The 17,865-nt window shown below is 42.3% G+C and overlaps 1 protein-coding gene across 1 annotated transcript in view; it reads right to left on the bottom strand.

Annotated features, from left to right (window-relative positions):
- Window positions 1-7,386, bottom strand: part of RNF217 (ring finger protein 217) — a 119,995-nt gene extending 112,609 nt beyond the window's left edge. Inside the window, exon 1 of the mRNA XM_036248596.1 lies at window positions 6,517-7,386. Within this exon, the coding sequence (XP_036104489.1) occupies window positions 6,517-7,386 (870 nt within the window). The remainder of the gene's footprint in view (window positions 1-6,516) is intronic.
- Window positions 7,387-17,865: the final 10,479 nt, after the last annotated feature.

Below are 17,865 nucleotides of genomic sequence, written 5' to 3'. Positions count from 1 at the left end.
GCTCATCTCCCCCCAGTGCTTCGGCCACAGGGGTCTCTGCCATCCCTGGAATGCTCCTGTCTCCGCGACTTTATACCTGCTGTTCCCTTAGATACCTGGTGGTGTGCTGCCCCACTACCCTCACGAAGATCTATGCTCAGAAGTCACCTTGTAAAACAAACCCTGCTTGACAACTCCAATCAAAACTATAAATACAGAAAGAAACCGTCTCAAAGTTTCTCATCACCCTCCCCTTGTTCCTTTTTCTGTATAGCCCTCATCGTCTCCTCCTGTACCTCACTTATTTTATTGTCAGTCTCCCCTCCGCCGCAGCCTAGATTGTAAACTCCATGAAGGCAGGGGCTTTATCTGTTTTCATTCTCTGTATGCCCAATACCTACAACAGTGCCTGGCGTGTAACAGGCATTAAATATGTAAGTGGATTAGAATTAAATGATAAAATATGTATGAAAATGCTTAGAACATAGATGTTCAACAAAGATTTGTTCTTATTATTTTTGGAAATGTAAAAACTCCGGTATTAATTATCCCAAAATTGATGTGGGACAAATAGTACTGGTAAAGTTGAAAGAGAATGCTATATTCCAGTAATTATTTTCCTATTGAATACTGAATTTTTATTTTAAGACAGAACTTGATTTCGGAGGCTTATTTAGTTTATCATATGAAACCCTTCTGACAAAGTGATTTTTGAACAAAATAAACAATACAAAAATGTATTATAACTTTAAAGATATACCATATTGTCATGAATGATCCAAAACAAGCTTAGCAAAACTATGTTTTCTTTTAAGTGAATATAATAAATATTTTGAAAGGAGCAAGATATTTACTAATACTCTATTTCCAACAACCAGAAAGAACTCTAGGAAATATGTGCATAGATAAATAAGTAATGGATGGCTTTATTACTTTAGATTAAATATAATAGGAGAAACTGTAATGTATTTACTACAAGGTTAGCTGGCATTCCAGAATTGGTTTACTAGTCTTCCCAGAAAGGAAGCAGAAGAGAAAAAGAGGCCCACAGATGTCTGGGAACTTAAGGGAAAGCTTATTTTTTTCACCAGGTAAAGCTGAGAAGGAAAACTGCTAACAAGTTTAAAAGATGGATTCTTAAGGACATTAAATACATTTTTAAGTATCTCATGGCACTTGGTTGGCCTACAAGTACCCAATAAATGTTTGTGAAGTGCATAAATGCTACACTAACAAATGAATGTTAATTATAAGAAGTCACCACTCAGGTATGTCCACATTGCACATCACAAACTCTTAATAAAAAGCTGAGCGCTCAAGTTCTAATAGTCTCCTTTTTCTGTCTCTCGTGTAAGAAGAAAGGAAGAGTCTTCATGGATAAAATCTGAGCTCTACTTCAGGAGAAAAAAAAAATCCCCACCCTAAAGGTTTGAGTTGCCACCTTAGGTAAGGAGTACTGGTTATGTTATTTGAGATCAGAGTGCAATGCAGGGTTTCTCTCTGTCCCCGCAACTCCAGACAGCTGGGAGAGACAGGTGACACCCAGGCAGTCCCAGACCAGTCCTGGTGGCCCAGAGCTCAGCCTTCAACAGGGGTTTCCTCTACAGAAATCAAATGCAAGTTAAAATCAGATTTGAACAACAGAGAAAAAAGAAAGAAATTGTTAAAGAGGAATAAAAAAATTATTAAAGAGACAGAAGAGGACAATAAGGGCATGAGTCAGTAAGGTATGAAAGCAAATGTTACCTCCCCTCCCCTAATACACACATACACACACGCACACACATTTCGATGCACAAAAGAATTAGCTTACTTAGTGACTTAACAAATTTCAGTCTTGTATTATTCTTCACATTTTTAGGACTACCAGAATCATACCTGGCATGACAGGATCTGTAAATTCACCTGCATTCAAACTCCATACCAAATGCAGTAGTTTCTAAAAATATATAGGTTGCTTTAAGGTTTATGGGGGAAAAGTAGGCTATGCTTTTACCCATAAAGGTCTGAATGACTCAGAGTTTAATAATAGGGTAGATGCGCTTTCGCCCCTAGGTCACTGATTCTAGGACAACTACAGTAGACTGTCATTTTAGGACATTGCCATCTAGCAGCTGTTTTGTTCAAAATCTGTAGGAGAAATATTCTGCGCGTCTCTATTAATACTCATTTGACAGGTGTATACATTCCAGCTCCTTTGCATCTGCCAATTGCAACCACTTTGAAGCAGAGTGATGAAAGCCACAACAGCTGTTACCTTTCGAAAGCCCTTAGCATGCCCAACTCTCTCCTGTCTTTATCTAAAGTACTAAATATTAACACTTCCTATTATAACAGATTTTACTGTCTAAAACCAAAATCACAAGGGAAAGAGATCTGTGGAGAATTTTGGAAATGAAATCATTTTATTTCAGATCATTGTACATAACAAAGAAAGCAACAACCTTTCCTCCTAGGAAAATGTGTAAAGGCCAAGCCGGCTGAGAAGGTCAGCATTTATAATGGCTTAGTGACCTGTAGGAGATGCAGACATCCCTGGGACTGTGCACTTCAGCCATATTCATGCATGCATTTGTAGGTCAATGGGAACTGCACTATTTTATGTAGGGAAAAAAGCTCTATGTACCCAATGTGAAACAATGTATCTCCCACTATTCTATCATGATGCTCTAGCAGTGGTTCTCAACCTTCTTAGTGCTGGGACCTTTTAATACAGTTCCTCATGCTCTGGTGACCCCCAATTATAAAATTATTTTTGTTGCTACTTCATAACTGTAATTTTGCTACTGTTATGAGTCGCCATCGGAAATACGCATTTTCCGATGGTTTTAGGCGACCTTTGTGAAAGGGTCCTTCAACCCCCAAAGGGGTTGCGACCTATAGGTTGAGAACAGCTGCATCTAGGGCCTCTAAGTCATCACCTACGCAGAGCCAAAGATGATGATGTATCAGTTCAACCCTTCACCATGGCTATTGGAAACTAGATGGTACCCACCTCACTGTAAAGTCATTCCATTAAGAAGGGTTCCCCACAGCCTCCGGCACAGAAATAATTGAAGAATTGTGTTTTAAAAAATAAAATTATTACTTTTATTATTTATTTATTTTTAATATGTTTTTATTGATTTTTTTTAGAGAGAGAGATAGAAACATAGATGTGAGAAACAAACATCGATTGGCTGCCTCCTGCACGTCCCACACTAGGGATCCAGACTGCAACCCAAGCATGTGCCCTGACTGGGAACCAAACCAGGACTTCTCAGTCCACTGGACGATGCCTGATCCACTGAGCCACACAGACCGAGCTAAAATTATTACTTTTAAACCACAGTATGGAAGTATTTAAGTTACCAACTAATTTGATAAGTCAGTACTGAAATAATGATGACAGCTACCCATTGACCTTTACTCCGTATTCAGTCCACCTCTCAAGTGGACATAAGATTCATCTAAGAATCTGCATTCTTATCTTCCACCTCCACATTTGTACCTTCGTTCAAAGAACACAGCATCTCCTTTTAGGAGAAAGTTAATTTAACCAGGCAATAGTCTAACCCACATTTCGGATGCATTTTTACTGTTGGTATGTAATGCCTAATAGGGACTGCTTTATTTAAGTGATGTTAAATAATGCATTATTTGGCACAGACTCAAAAACTGGTGAAAAGGTCACTGATATCTTTTTATTAGAAATGTATCATTTTATTTTAAAAGGTCTTAAGAACGCTGTAAGTTCAGGCTTGACAGATTTGCTCCTGTCAAACCCAAGAGACCTTATAAAATCAGCAAGAAAGCACTAACTAGGCCCTTTTGATCTGGTTCAGTAAGGCAACAAAACAACTCTGCAGTTTGATTGTGTTTTGCTTTACAGCTGGTGTGTCATTACAGATCATGATCTGCCATTACACTTCATTGATGAGGAAATTAAGACATACAGAAAGGTGAAGTGACACAGAAACACAGACCCTCTGAATAGAAGGGACCTTAGAACCAACAGAGATCGGATATATCACAACTACAAGCCCACATTTTCATCCAACTAAAAAAATGCCATTTTTTGTATATGCTAAAAGTTTGCCCAAAAACTCTTTAGTTCTAAGGTGAATAACAAACAGCAAACCTATCAGTTTTGTCTTTGTCTCTTATGTTAGAACTATTGCTATAGAAGACTTGTTTTGTGTTAAGCATCAAGAAGCTCAAAGAGAACTTATGCCCAAACAGACCACCACTTGCCAGCCATGGTTTCTGGGGTTATCTCATCCTTTCTTTGTCACTCAGCTCTTTATGAATTCAATAACTGTTAGTTGAGCATCTGTTATAAGTCAATGTTCTTCATGCTACTGATACAGTAGTGAACAAATCATGAGGACACTCCTGTCTTCATGGTAGTTAATTACAGAAGTATAGAGCATGTTAGTTATGGAGAAAATGAAAAGCAGGAAAGGAGATCAGGAGTGTAGAATGAGGTTCATCTTTAAAAAGAGTGGTTAACAAAGGCCACGCGGGTGACATCTGCACCCAGGCCTGGGAGGGAGAAAGGGAGGAGTAAGCCAGCACCAGGGAGATTTCAGGCACTATGAACAAGTGCAAAAGTCCTGAGATGGGAGCGTGCTTGGCCTGCATGACTCATCTTTTTGTTATTGTTTGTTATTTTAAATATAACATTTTTCTTTATTGAAAGTTCTGCCAAGTGCTTTGGAAGAAGGTCAGGAACATATATACAATCATAAATGCTGCAGACAACCTTCAGACACTATCACCCTTCAGAGGAGTTTTTAGTGGTTGTGTATTGCCATGACTCTGCATCTTGCACCCTCCCACTTCTCCACTAGAGATCAAAACATTGACTTCCTAAAACTAACTCACAGAAGTTAAAAAAAAAAAAAAAATCTGCTTTGGGGAACTGCAATGCAGAGAACCCCTACCCATAGTGACTACCCTTTATGAACTTGTAACCCACTGTATTTGTATCCAGTGTTTAACATTAAGCACTACCTGGAATTGTTACTCTGTTTACATCTCATGCTACTTTGTATTGTTGTGTACACATCTGCTCTCACAGTGACTTCATAAGAGCAGGGCCCATATAATGGAAATGTCTGAATCCCACCCCATGACATTGTACAAGGATGGCACCAATAGCTGTTTGACGGTTGGATTTTGTTTGGTGGTGATGTCACAGAAAACACCACAATGAGCAGCCAACATCTTCCTGTTTTAAGTATCTGTTTGTGGATAAGGCAAGAAAGAAACAGCATAGTCTCTTACAGGCATTTAGATAATCTCAACAATCTTGGGCAAGTTACTGTCTGTGTAACATTCCATTCTGTCTAAATTTCCCTTTGCATTTTCAGTCTAGACACAAGCACAGATTAGTCACAAAACACAAAGGAATCACACTGTGCTGTGTGGAATCTTGTTCCGTTCCCTTCAGTCAATGTTATTAAACACTATTAAAGGAAAGAGGCTCAACATGAAACTACCCGATACAGGGAATATAAGACATTGTCCATACAGTCTGGCAAGGCAAACAGACACATAAGGAACAACTTCAGTGAATGTAAAACACAGAAGTATTTTGAAAGTATATAAACAGTGGCCTGGAGATTGAGAGGAGGCTTCATAGAAAAGTTGGCACCTGAACAGCCAGGGTTTGAAAGATGAATAGGCCTAGGATAATCAGACAGGAGATCAAAGGGCATTCCAGATTGTACAAAAAACACTGGCAGAAACATAACATTGAAAACTGCTGGAAGAACGCATTCACCCTCAGTGAAGGAAAGCAGCAGGCCTGCTGCACTCTTAATCTTTGCAGGAGAAAACAAAACAAAACAAAACAAAAAAGCACACTAAGCTTTCAAATAAGAAGGTGAGAAAGTTTCACCAGCACTTGTTTTATTAAACCGCTTAGCTGTGCTTTGCTCTTTCTGTTTTGTTCCCTCTTAAAGAAATAAAGCACTGTGCTGGCATAAAAGTTCAGTGAGGAAAAGCACTTCAACTTTACTGTGGAAAAAGAAAACTGAAAAGTAGGCAAGGGCCAAGGAGTAAATTGCACTTCCGGAAAATATAAATAGAGTAATTTTTTTTTTAAATTCAGGTATCATGGACCAGAAATATTAATTCCAACCCTTCTGTCCACCAAGTCAATACACATTTATTTTACGCCCACAGTTAGTTGCTGACAGGCCGGGCCTATAAGGCTCTCTCATTGCCCTCCTCTTTGAGCAAGCTCTTGCTTGCTATCTAGTAAATGAAATAAGCAGAGGGCAATTCACTGTACCCTGTTCCTTCCGCGGTTGCAACCAAAGCCTGAAGCTCAGAGCAGAGCTAAATTCCACTCAAGTTAACCAGTGAGGACAAAACACACTTAAATAATTACATTACAAAAACTGATATATAAGAAACTGATAAAGGTTCCCGGGAAGGGTGTCTAAGCACCTCTTCCTGTGAGCAGGGATCTGGCGAGCAGCACTTCCCGGCCAGTGATTTGGAATGCTGAATGGAGCACAGAGGAGGGGGCAGAAAGAGTGAAGTTACCTGGGAGCTCAGGTAGACTTTGAGGCACTCCTCGCACACGGCCTTCTTGCAGCAGGGCAAGGGCTTGATAGGCTTGTCTTCCAGGCACACCCGGCACATCAGCACCATGAGGGGCGCATAGGGATCCCCTACCCCACTCAGGCCAGAATAGGGTGGAGCTCCCAACAGGCTGGGCGCGGAGAAAGGCTCGGGAGCCAGGTAGAATTCCAGCTCGATGCTGCCGCCATCGGGGGGCAGGGAGTCCGTTGGGAGGGACAGCCGGGGGCTGGGAAAGGAGGGCGTGCTGGGAGGGTCCATCACTGGCGGAGCCCGAGGTGGCGAGGCGGGTGGCGAGAGCAGCTCAACAGTGGGGTCCTGGGGCAGGACGTTCTCCACGCAGAACACGGAGCAGAAGACTTGTCTCCTGGCGGGGGGCGGACGCCGCTGACCCAGCACGTCCAGGACCAGGGCGTCCGGGGCCCCAACGCGGGTCCTGGGCTTCGGCTCCTCTCCGGGGGTTGCCTCCTGCGGTTCATATCCTCCCTCTTTTCTGTCCTCAGCTTCCTCCTCCTCCTCTTCAAGCTGCTGTTGCAAAGTCTGGGGGTTGAGGGGCCCTGAGAGTGCCAGTCCTGCGGGCTGCCCGGGTGCTTGGCTCTCCGTCCAGCCCGGGCCCCCCCGGCTCCCCGCGGGCTCCGGGGCGCTCAGGTCCGCGCAGCCGGAGTCGCTTCCGCAGCCACCGCCGTTCGGATCCGCGGAGGTGGCGTGCGGCCCGGGCGCCCCGCCGCTGTCCCCCCGCGGCCTCGGGGGCTCGGGGTGGCCCGTGGCGCCTCCAGCAGGGTCCCCCGCCTCCGGGGGCCCGCTGCCGCTCACCGTGCTCTGCTCCTCACCCATCGCCGCCCGCGGCCCGCGCCGCCGCTGCCCATCCAGCCGCCGGGACCCCCACCCGGCGCCGGCGGGCAGCGGGGGCAGCGGCTCGGCTCCACTCGCGGCTCTGCTTCTGCTTCCGGGTCCCTCCTCCGGGTCTGGGACGCCACGAGCTCCCTCCAGGGAGCCCGTGCTCCCGGGCCGCGGCGCGTGGGGAGCCGGGCCCGGCCCGCTGCACCTCCTTCTCGTCCTCCCGCGCGGCCGGGCACCGCCTCGGGGGCGCCAAGGGCCGCTCACTCCCGACGCGAGCGCGCCCGTCCCACATGCAGATCGGGGCGGCGCCGGGGCTGCCGCGAGCCCCGGGCGGGGCAGAGGGGTCCGGAGGGAGGCGGCGTCAGTCCCGCGCCATCGCCTGTCCCCGCTGCGGGCCGCGCCGAACGGGCGGCTGGAGGACGGTGGTCCAAGGGTCTAGGGGCCTGTGGCACCGCCGCGGCGCGCACCGGGAGGTGCAGCCGGAACGCGAGCGAGCTGCAGGGTCCCTGGGGGAGAGGCCTGACCGCGCGACCTCCCTCTGATCCTGCTTCACCTAGCGCCCTCCTCACTGCCCCTGACCCCACCCCTTTGGCGCACACCTCCCCACACGTACACACGCGCGCAGGCACACGCGCGCTTACTCACACGCACACCCCGGGTGGGTGTGATCTAAGAGCCGCGATGCGCTCTCGCGCCCAGACTTCACACTCGGCCTCAACAAAACCCTTCGGAGCAGGCAGGCTGCCCTTCGGACTACGCATTGAACTTCCTACAAAAGGACTCTATAGTCAAAGCTGGAACCAGAAAACACTGGCTCCCGAGGATTTGTTTTCTCTTGCTTCTCGGGTCCATCCTGTTTTAAGTCCCTCAAAGAGTTCAGAGAAATAACTCTAGGAATTATTCGTTCAAAATGCAATATATGCAACTCTCTGTTTCCTGTCGAACTGGGAAAGAAGGATCTTTGAAACCCACAAATAAGCCAAAAAGCACTTTAACCTACTCCTCCAACTGAAATCCTTGTGAGAGCTGATAACTAACTAATTTAGGATTTATCACTTTTTTATTTTCTTCAGTGTTTTTTTTTTGTTTTTGTTTTTTTTAAGGAATCATTTTTAACACTTTAAATATTTCAAAATGAGTAGCACAATGTCTTAAAATGCCTTGGCCTAATTAATAAACTGGATCATTGGTGGGAATCATGGAGTTTCATTAGCATAATCATATTTATCCCCAAAACTGTTTCAAGACAACAATTATATTTGAGCCAGAACTTAATTATGTGTTGATCTATCTTTATTTTACAGGAAGTATTAGTCACCCAGACTGGTGTGTTTTAGTTTCCTAAAGCCAATGAAAACATTTTTGGGAAGCCAACCCATGTTTCTCCTTTTTTTAAAAAAAAATTTATCTTTATTGTTAAAAGTATTACAGATGTCCTCCCTTTTTCCCCCTTCGGACTCTGGCCCCACCCCGCTCCCGCCGGCCCCGCCCCCAGGTCTTCAACCCACTATGTTCTGTGTCCATGGATTATGCATATACACATACAAGTTCTTTAGTTAATATTTTCCCCCACCCCCTTCCCTCTGAGTCCTCAGTCTGTTCCATGTTTCCAATGTTTCTGGATCTATTTTGTTCGTCAGTTTATTTTGTTCATTAGATCTCACATATAAGTGAGATCATGTGATACTAGTCTTTCTCTGACGGGCTTTTTTCTTCATCTTGAGAGAATTCAATTTACACATTCATGTAATAGGAAGGAACTATGAAGTGCGTACAAAATTATTTTATCTTGAAGTTGTTACTGGGTTGTTCTAAAAGATTTTTTAAAAAAATAAAAATAAAATAAAATATTTTCCAAATCACATACAAATGCTTGAAAGGTGACTAGCTATGCAATACTAAGAAAGCAGTGTAACACCATAGAATATGTCTATTAAGTGTGTCTGATGCTCAGTTGCACCCCAAAGGGATGAATCCAATCTCTCAGTCTAAATGCCACCTCATTTATCAGTCTGACCCAAGAATAAAGATTTCTTATTTGGAAGATTAAAAGCTATTTAAGGATTTTTTTTTTCAACCTGGCTAATTAATTTCCTGGTAACTGCTGTTTTCTCCAAATGATACCTCTAGTGTTTATTGTTTTGTTTTGTTTGGTTTCTTTACTGATTTTAGAGAGAGAGGAAGGGGGAGAGAGAAGGAGAAAGAGAGAGAGAGAGAGAGAGAGAGACATCGATGAGATAGAACATCGATTGGCTGCCTTTTGCATGTGCCCTACTGGGGATTTGGCCCACAGCCTGGGCATGTGCCCTGACTGGGAATTGAACCAATGACCCTTTGGTGCATGGGTTGATGCTCAACCACTGATCCACACTGGCCAGGCTACTGTTTTAAAGGCAGGAACAAGAAGCCCACATATGTGCCTTTTGTGTATGCCACCTGAAAACTATCTTTCAAATGGGATATAAAAATAATGTTTTCCAGATGACCCAATGTTGAGAGTAAGACCAGGGTAACCATAATGGATCCAAAAGAGTGTATCTCCATAGTGTCTGCAGGAATCAACAGCCTCAAGGACCTCCCATAGTTTGGGAATCCCTCCCCGCCCATTTGTTTGTCATAAGTATTTCAAGAATTTGTTCTTGCAAAGTCCACCATTTTGTTCCTTATTCCTTCGGTTTCAGTTCACTAGCAGTGGCTTTCCTTGACACTGAACAAACTAGAAGTTCCTGCAGGGAGTCCCGAAAACAGCCCATAGCTCTCAGACCTTTTCATGGTCATGACTTCCTGCCTATAGAATTCATCTGGCCTTTGGGAAAATAGAAGCATGGCATACTGTATCTCTACCCCACAGACAGACTCAGACTTGCCTGAATCATGGGCCTAGAATGCCCTGGTGTTCGATCTGGGAGCCATGGGACACCAGGAGCATGGAAATGAGTTAAAAGGTGAAGTTAAAACACTGGTTATACCATCAGTTTTCTCTAAAAAGAAATGCATGAAGCACCTATGATAATTTTGCTGATAGGATTCCCTTTGTTAAAAAGATTGTTTGAAAATATATTCTGGCATAAACTTCACTTATCTACCATAAGCGTAATATTCTTGAAACTCATACCATCTGCTCATGTCAGGCTATACACACCGTTGTTAGCACAACGTAAGCGCTGTCTGCCACAGCCAGTTTCCGTTCTCAGTGTTTCTTCACCTGCAGTGAGCTATGCACCTTCCCTAAACGCAAGACTGCAGTATCAGAAGACTGCCAAGTTTGAAAATGGACATAGTCAACTGCTTTTAGTCATTACTGCACATTATTTTTCCTATTTTCTTATCCTGGCTTTTAAATATGACTGGTTTTGGTTTCCTTGAAAAGTTATATTCAGACCTTAATTAGAAAATGTAAAAGCCTAGACTTACTAACTTATAAGAAAAATGTTCTGAGATATCAGAAGAGCTATAAATCATTAATTTTTTTTTTTTATCCTCACCCAAGGACATTTTTCCATTTTTTGTACAGATAGAGTGGGAGGGAGAGAGAGAAAGAGAGAGAGAGGGAAACATGGATGTGAAAGGGACACATCGAGTGGCTGCCACCCGCATGACCAACCAGGGCCGGGGACAAACTGCAACCAGGTACATGCCCTTAGTGGGAACCGAACCCGAGTCTCTCCGGACCGCAGGCAGACGCTCCAACCGCTGAGCCAAACCGGCCAGGGCTAAATCATTAAATTTTATATATTAAAGATAGAACTAATTTCATGACTCTTGTGGAGAAGAAATACATGTTTAAATGCCACAAAATAATTATACAGCAAATACCTAACTTGTTTTTCTACCAGTTCTTTAACTATCAAACCATGTGAAAAGAAATAGAAATCTCTGCCTTTAAAAAAAAAAAATTATTTCCTGAAGGGAAATAAACAGGGTGCCACTGTTTTCCAGGTCTTCTTCTGGTAAAGGCACAGTGGAATGCTGGTCCTCCTTTTCCTATTTTCTCCCCACTTCAGCCAAGAGGGAAGAGACCTTCGGGCTATTATCGGAAATGGCATCAAACAGAAAAGAGAAGAACACAATTCTTTCACTTTCTTTTTCCAACTAAATTCCCTAAGGAAAATTCAAATAGCAGAATTGTATAAGATAATGTTATAAATAAAACAAAACAGTGTATTTCTTCGAATTATAAAATAAAAGCCCCAAAGCTTGAAAAATAGAGAAAAGCAAAAATAAGAAGGAAAGTAAAAAAGGGAAGGAAGGAGAGAATGAAGGGAGGGAAGGAAAGAACTTGATTACCTACTACTCAAAATAACCACTGAAACTATTTTAACATATTGGTATATTTCATTCTAGTGTTTGAATCTGTGTGTATTAAATATATGTTAAATAATACATGCTATTTTTTTAAATTTATTATATATCCTGAATATTTTTCATATTATTAAAACATCTATAAATCAAGATTTGTGACCATAAAGAATATTACTATATAGCTATGTCATAATTTATTTAGCCAATCTCATTTTATTTTAAAAACTTAGATTATTTATGGTTTTAAAAATATATAACACTTAATATGTTTGTATATATTATATTAACATATAACATAAACTTTGTACACATTCCTAACATACCACAGCATAAAGTCCTAAAATTTAAATTGCTGCAGAAATGGGTAGGTGTAATATTGAAGCTTTATCACAGAAACTTAGCACCCATTCATAATCCCATCAAATCTGAGAGGATGAGACTACTTCCCTGATCAATATAAGATTTTTGAAAATTGAAAATGCTGTAAATAGTATCTCACTTTTTAATTAATAAGCACATTCTTTTACATAAAAAGGGAAAAAATCAAATGACTGTTGATAACTCAGGATATCTACAATGCAGCGCTATATGTTAGGGCTCTTAATTCCTGAGTTTATGATGCGACAGCTTCTCTCTCCTCACCTTTTTGAATTTCCTCTTTATGTTTTCTAGTGACAACAGTGCTCTAAAAATGTTCAGAGCTAGACACAGTCATAGTTGATACTTCTAAATCCGAGATGCCCATCACTCATTTACAAAACACAGGTGTATTTAGTGGAGTGCACCAAACTCATTCCCGAATGAATACCTTGCCAAGGAGATGCCATCCCTCAGCCCACAGGGTGGAAGCGCTGAGTTCAGCCTAGAAGAGTCCCACCAACTACAACATCAGCCCTTCCTAGCCTGAGACAGCCAGTTCCCTCTTCACTGTAGGAGTCACCAACACCTTGCAGTTTAAAGGTAACTCAAATTTCCACTACTGTGGCTTTTGTGTACTGGAAAGATGTTAGCCCTAGCTCTGCGTCTAGAAATCCCCAGTGTTGTCATCCGGAGGCACGTAGACTCATGAAGAGAGAGGCATGCTCTCTCTGTTCCTCAGCTTCCCTTTCTGAAGGGGTGTCAAGTCACAGCTGCCTCCTGACAGGGTTTGTTTGCAATAGGGGTCAGAAAAATTTACAGCCTGGCAGGCTTCTCCCAGTCGCTGAGCCTGGAATGCCTCCTCCGTTGGGTAAACAAGGACAAGATAAATCTCTTGGACAACCCTCAGTATCATCCTTGCTGGGTAATTCACAGTGAAGGATGTCATTTTGTCCAAACTAAAGGTTAATCAAGCATCAAAGTACATGTACATGACAATACTTATAGTTCTGAAAACAGAGAGATTTTTCTTAGCAAAAGAGAAAGTAAATAAATCTCTTCCAAATTAGGGAAGAAGGAAAAGGTAATTTACAGACAATTTATTTAAAACAATGGAGAAGAGCTTACAAAGGTCATACTATGTTAAGTGAAAAAGGCAAGAAAAGCGGAATGCATAACAGGATCACAACAGTGTAACACGGATACGATAAAATAGACAAAAGCAGTAGTGGGTATCCCGCTGAGTGCCCTCCCCCGCAGCGATCAGGGGCAAAGGAAGGCGGGCTGTGATCTGGTCTCCCCACAGAAAGGCCTTGGAGGTGGGCCTGGAGCAGGAGGAACCAAAGCTTTGAGGTTAGAGCTGGCTGGGAGTCCTGGCCCCAAGTAACAGAGGCGCCCCTGGGTGCCCTCAGGATCAGAAGTCCAGCGGTCTGCACCGTGGGAGATGAAATGCACCAGCCATTCCTTGAACTTTACTTTGTGAAACTGAACAGTTTCTGCTATAAAACTGTTATTCCCCATTGGGAAACACCTCCACAATAACCCAGCCATTGAAACCACCCAGCCCCTCACCTGACTGCAAACCAAGCGATCCGTAATAGTGGTTATTGTACAAGGGTGGTGATGTGGGGATGATTTTCTTCTCTCCTTCCTAAAATTTCTAAAATACTATGTTGCTTTTATAACAACATATAAAAGAAAGAAAAAGAAGATTTTTAAAAAGAGCGAAGGTTTTGTTCTAACGAACAGAGAAATAGGCTTGTGTTAATAGATGTTATTTGCATGCACCCTCCTGACAGTGAAGATAAGTCCTATTTGTGTTACAATTCAATTCAGTAAAAATTCCCTGATTGTCTTTTAGATCCTGTGTCAGCTCTGGAAAATTCAGCTTATCGGTTTGTTCAATGGAGAAAACAATCCTTTCCCCAAGTTTTCTTTCCTTATTATTAACCTTTTAGCATCTATGAAACACTTTAAACTGTCCAGAGCATATCTTACCTGTATATAAACTCCCAATTCTTGGCTTTCTGCACATATTTAGTCCTTAATAAAATATTTTTAAAGAAAAAAATGTAAGCATGGGTTTCTGTCGTGATTTAGCATTATGCAGAACTATGGTTCTCAAATAGTGTGCCACGGTACCCTGAGGCACAGCAGCTAACTCTGGGGGTACCATGGGATATTTAAAATTCTTCAGGGAATCACAGCATCACATGTTGGGCACCAACATGTTGTACTGTTACTGGGAATTTCTTTTGGTCTAAAGGGCTCCATGATAAATAACTGAGACACGGTGCTCCATAAACTCAGAAAGTTTAGAAACTTGGGTTGAAAACTTCAGGTATAGGACAGAAACAACACGATAGAGACCCTAATCTCTTAGAAATTCTTATTTATTTATAACTATTATTTTTTTAAACCTTACCCAAGGATATTTTTCCATTGGTCTTTTTTTAGATAGAGTGGGAGGGAGGGAGAGAGGGAGAGAGAGAGAGAGAAACTTCCATGTGAGAGACACACATCAACTGGTTGCTTCCTGCATGATCCTGACCAGGGCTGGGGATCAAACCCACAACTGAGGTACATGCCCTTGTTCGGAGCTGAACCCACGACTTTTTGGTCCAAAGGCCGACTCTCCAATTGCTGAGCTAAACTGGACAGGGCTGTAAATATATATTTAAAACTTACAAAGACATTTGTGTAGTAAAGAATTAACCTTGCCTAAAGAAAGGTTTGGTCCTTGCTGGGACCTCCCGGCCCTGACTGAAGGAATGGCCCAACCAGTGAGTATCCTTGTTTACCTGGGGTCCGTAGGCCATACACTCAGTCTATGCTAACAGTGTGGTGCTTGTTGTGGTCCTGGGTCATGTGTATCAGCTTGACCTATGGAAGAGCTGGGAGCTAAGATCAGCCATGTCTATCGCATTGACTTCTAATGAAAACCCTGGACACGGATGCCTGTGGAGCACCCGTGGTTGGCAATATTCCATGCACATTGTCGCACATCGTTGCTGACAGAAATAAGTGCTGTCCACACAACTGCACTGGGAGAAGGCAGCTAGTGGTTTCTTGCCTGGTCTCTCCTGGACCCTGCACTGTGTATCTTTGCCTGTTGCTAATTTCAATGTGTAATTAAATTTCACTGTAATAAACCAAACTGTAAGTTAACACTTTTGCTGAGTTCTCAAAGTCTTTCTAGAGAATTATTGGACCTGGGAGGATTCTTGGGAACTTCCTGAACTACAACAGTGCAAAAACAGAAGTTCATTAACATTTTTAGTCTTTCGTTTTTCTTGTTTTCTCAAGCGAAAGGATGCAAAGGTATAGTATTCACTAATGTAAGAATAAGTCAAGTTTAATGTAAAAGGGGAGTAAGACAAAATGTATTACCTTGATCTGGTCACACAAGAAGGTCAATTTCTTCTGATAACAGAGATAAGTAACTGACTTTTTTTTTGATACACAGTCTACTCGAAATCGGTTTTAACCTTGACAGAATCTAACAAGAGGATTAAGTGATTCTGAAATTTTCTAGACTGCCAGATTAAGCCATCCAGTTGTATTTATTTTAGAATTATAGCAAATAATTTTAACTATTTATCTCTTAACATACTGTTACCAAGTTGGGATGGGAAAACCCAGCTGCCGTTGGGGGCTGTTAAATATCACAAGCTGCTTCTCAAACATTGTGGAATCAATAAAGCTCAAAATATTTTCTCAAATACTTTTCAAAAATTTCCCAGCATGCCAATATCTTAAAATGACTTCTATTCACATATTCCTAACTCATTTCCATTCTATTTTTTCTTACCTTTAGAAGACTTTGGAGTTATTGTTATGAAATTTATGAGAATTATGCTTTATTCCATAATTGTAAAATGGGAAAAGGGCAAGGCTGGGCAAATGAATGTCTGTGTCTTAATCATAGTTTGTCATTGGTTGTCTGTTTGCTTGAATTTTTCTAAACCTCAGTTTTTACTTCTGTGAAATGGGAAGATTGGACTGGATAACTCTAATGTTCATCTCAATACTAAAATCATTTTCAATTTAACCAATAGATATTAATTTGAACTTAAGCCCATTGTTGTCAAATGCATAAGGCTTACACATGGTGAATATAACTCAATCTATATCCTGAGGAATCTTGCAATTGAACAGAGAAGATAAATGCCTAACTCTTATGTCAGCTAAGCTTTGATGGATGCTATTATAGAACTACAAACTGAGGACCCTGGAGTAGCAATGCAGGGGAAGATTTCTGCCGAAGGAGATCACAGAAAGCTTCATGGACAGCCTGAAGATAAGCTAAAGTTTTACAGATGGAGAAGGTGGTAAGGATCATAAATATGTCAGTAGTGGAATCACATGAACAAACACGTGGCAGCAGAACATATATGGTGGTCCTGGGTGTCTGATCATGTGTAGAGAAAGGACAGAAGATGAGACAGAAAAGATAAGCTAACTCAAAATTGTTCAGGGATTTTTGTTCTGTATAGTTCTATGTTCCCTTTGAGATCCCCTTTCTGCTTCTGTCTACCCTCTGTGACCCTGGAGGCTGACCCACAGGGCACGCATCAATAGCCTCAATTGCCCTCTGCCTTCCAATGTAGTTCAACCCAGGAAAGGCACTGGCAGGTGACCAGGTGGTTTTGGACTTTATTTTTCTGGCTCTCAATTGGCAAGTCTCTCTATGTTGTCTGTGTTCCTCTACCAAAGGCCATGGGTGATATCATCTCTGGGTTCTGAGAGTTTCTTTGGGCCAAAAGGAGGTATATTATTTTCCTAGGGTTGCTGTAACAAAATGCTCTGAACTGGATTGCTTAAGGTCAAGGCTAGAAGTGTGAAACCAAAGTATCAGCAGGGCCATGCTTCCTCTGAAATATATTCCTTGGGGAAAAATATTCCTTGTCTCTGCTAGGTTTTTGTGTTTACTAGCAATCCTTGGCACTTTTTGGTTTATAGAAGCACCACTCTAACCTTTGCCTTTGTGATTACCTGGCCATCTTCTCACTATGTGTCTGTTTCTGCGTCTCTTCTTGTATGGACACCAGTCATAATGGATTAAGGGCCGCCTTGCTCCAGTATCACCTCAAATTAGCAAATTGCAGCTGCAGTGATTCTATTTCCAAACAAGATAACATTCTGAAGATATGTGAAGTTAGGGCTTCACATATCTTTTGGGGGGACACAATTCAACGTAACAGGAGGTAAGGTTCCCCACAGTTGCTAATCCCAGGGTACTGTACTATCTCTTATGCAAGTCCAACCCCTGTCCACATCTTTAAAATTGACTCCTTACTGAGCTCTCTTAAGCTGCCCAGTTTGTTTGTACCATATGTGTTCTTCAGAGATCTTGATTATGTGATCGATTGCCTTGACAATGATTTGGTGAGGTGTTTTGCTTTATTTTGTTTTGTTTTAGATTCTGGGATATATTTAATAGGAGGAGTAATGATAAGTTCTGGGTTTAAGAACAATAGATATTCTAGAAAGTAAAATATGAATTAGAGGAAGGAGATGCAGGAGGCAAGGTATGAGACAGTGGCCTCTTGTTATGTTATATTGTCATGTTGGTGTATGACAGGGTTTGGAACGGGAAGGGACATCCAAGGCTTCCTGTCCCAGAGTAAAATCCAAAGTCTTCCTTAAGGTCTTTCAGAAGGTTCCCCCTCTTCTCACATCCCCAATACCACCTGCCCCTCACTCACTACACAGACTCTCACTGGCCTTCCACTATTCTTCAAATGTTCCCTCCTACTCTTACAGGTCCCCATGGCCTGGCAAGTTCTTGCGCCTTGTCATATGCATGAACAC

The sequence above is a fragment of the Molossus molossus genome, unplaced genomic scaffold, assembly GCF_014108415.1.
Source record: "Molossus molossus isolate mMolMol1 unplaced genomic scaffold, mMolMol1.p scaffold_m16_p_8, whole genome shotgun sequence".
In the NCBI taxonomy this organism is placed as follows: Eukaryota; Metazoa; Chordata; class Mammalia; order Chiroptera; family Molossidae; genus Molossus; species Molossus molossus.
The sequence above is the reverse complement of the archived record's forward strand: the minus strand, read 5'-3'. Positions and strand labels throughout refer to the sequence as shown.